The 1,447-nt window shown below is 65.8% G+C and overlaps 1 protein-coding gene across 1 annotated transcript in view; it reads right to left on the bottom strand.

The window, feature by feature from the left end:
- Positions 1–1,237, bottom strand: part of PLK3 (polo like kinase 3) — a 6,243-nt gene extending 5,006 nt beyond the window's left edge. The window contains exons 1-3 of the mRNA XM_019501411.1: positions 1,079–1,237; positions 874–990; positions 63–192 (exon numbers count right to left, since the gene is read on the bottom strand). Of these exons, the coding sequence (XP_019356956.1) occupies positions 63–192; positions 874–990; positions 1,079–1,162 (331 nt within the window). The 5' untranslated portion in view covers positions 1,163–1,237. The remainder of the gene's footprint in view (positions 1–62; positions 193–873; positions 991–1,078) is intronic.
- Positions 1,238–1,447: the final 210 nt, after the last annotated feature.

Here is a 1,447-nt window from a genome sequence, read left to right on the forward strand (position 1 = left end):
GGGGGGGGGGGGTGTCCACTTTCCCAAGACAGCAGCATGAGCGTGGGGTGCCCTGGACCTACCCAGTTTGAGGTCCCGGTGCAGGATGCCTCTGAGGTGGAGATACTTGAGGGCAGAGATGATCTGCTTGAGGTAGTACCGCACCTCGGGCTCCAGCAGCGTGTGCCGGGCCTTCCAGATGTGCGCCAGCGACTGCAAGAGAAGCCGAGGTTGGACACGGGGTTGGGGCGGGCGGCTCGAGCGGCTGCATGGTTGCCCCTGGGACGCGGCCTCCTTCCTCGCCTGCTCAGGCCGGGTCCAGCCCAGCCGGGGCAACGGCAACTGGGATTTGCAGTCGGCTCCACGGGAGCCTGTGGATTGCAGATGCGGGCAATACCTAGGCGAGCCCGAGGCAGGGACCAGATCCAAACGCACCTGGGCCAAGACCAGCCCCGCTGCATAAGCAGAGTGTGGGACCAGAGGGGCTGGAAACCGAAAGCAGCGGGCCGAGGTGAGAAAAAAGTCTGTTTACAAAGTTTAACACTAACAAGAGGAAGTTCCTTCCCCACAGAGCGGCATCGAAGCGGGGGGAGGGCTCACTGCCACAAGGTGCAGTGGAAACCAAGTGTAGCCAGATCCACCAAGGGACTGGAGCTGTGCTGGGAGCAAAGGGGCATAGGGAGCGGGGGGTACGGCCTGCGCTGCAAGGGGGAAAACCCTGCTCAGCCCCAGTCGCTCTCCCTTGCAGCTGCCGCAGGACACCGGGGATGGGGCAAGACTGGACCCGGCACAAGACAGGTCTCGCATTGCTGAGCGTCTGCGGGGAGGGAGCGGGAGCTCTGCCCTGCCCGGGAGCACGCTGGCTGGGAACGCCCTGGCCGGCTCCACCCTCACCTTCCTGCTGCAGTGCTCCAGGAAGATGTAGATGTTCTCGGCGTCCTCGAAGTGATGGGAGAACTGGACCACATGCTTGTGGTGCAGGCCGCGGTGCAGCTCGATCTCATGGAGGATCTGGAAGGGGCCTTACAGCCATCAGTGCCCGCAAGGGGCCAGGAGATGCCCTCCCCCCCCCACTGCGGCACTGCCCTGGCCCACCCACCTTGTCCCGCTGGTGCGGCTTGGCCACGCGGCTGTGGGGGATGACCTTCACAGCGTAGGTCTGGTGGCTGGAGAGATCGGTCATCTCGTAGCACCGGGCAAAGCCGCCCTGGCAGGGAAGGGGAAGTCATTAGTGGGCAGCACGTCCCCCGCGTGACTCGCTCGCTCGCCCGCACCCCCGGCTCCGCAGGACAGTCACTCCCACGCGCCTCCCTGACCGCTGCCCCGGCCACGTGGCCGAAACCCGGCGCTCGCTCCGGCTCCACGTCCGCAGCTGGGAAGCACGAGGCGCGCGGGACCGGGGGGGTTTCTGCAACTGCTGCTGCAAAACCCGGCGCGGGGCGGGAAAGTCCTGCCGTGGGAAGTGAGT

Source organism: Gavialis gangeticus, unplaced genomic scaffold (assembly GCF_001723915.1).
Source record: "Gavialis gangeticus isolate Ggan-Ray unplaced genomic scaffold, GavGan_comp1, whole genome shotgun sequence".
In the NCBI taxonomy this organism is placed as follows: Eukaryota; Metazoa; Chordata; order Crocodylia; family Gavialidae; genus Gavialis; species Gavialis gangeticus.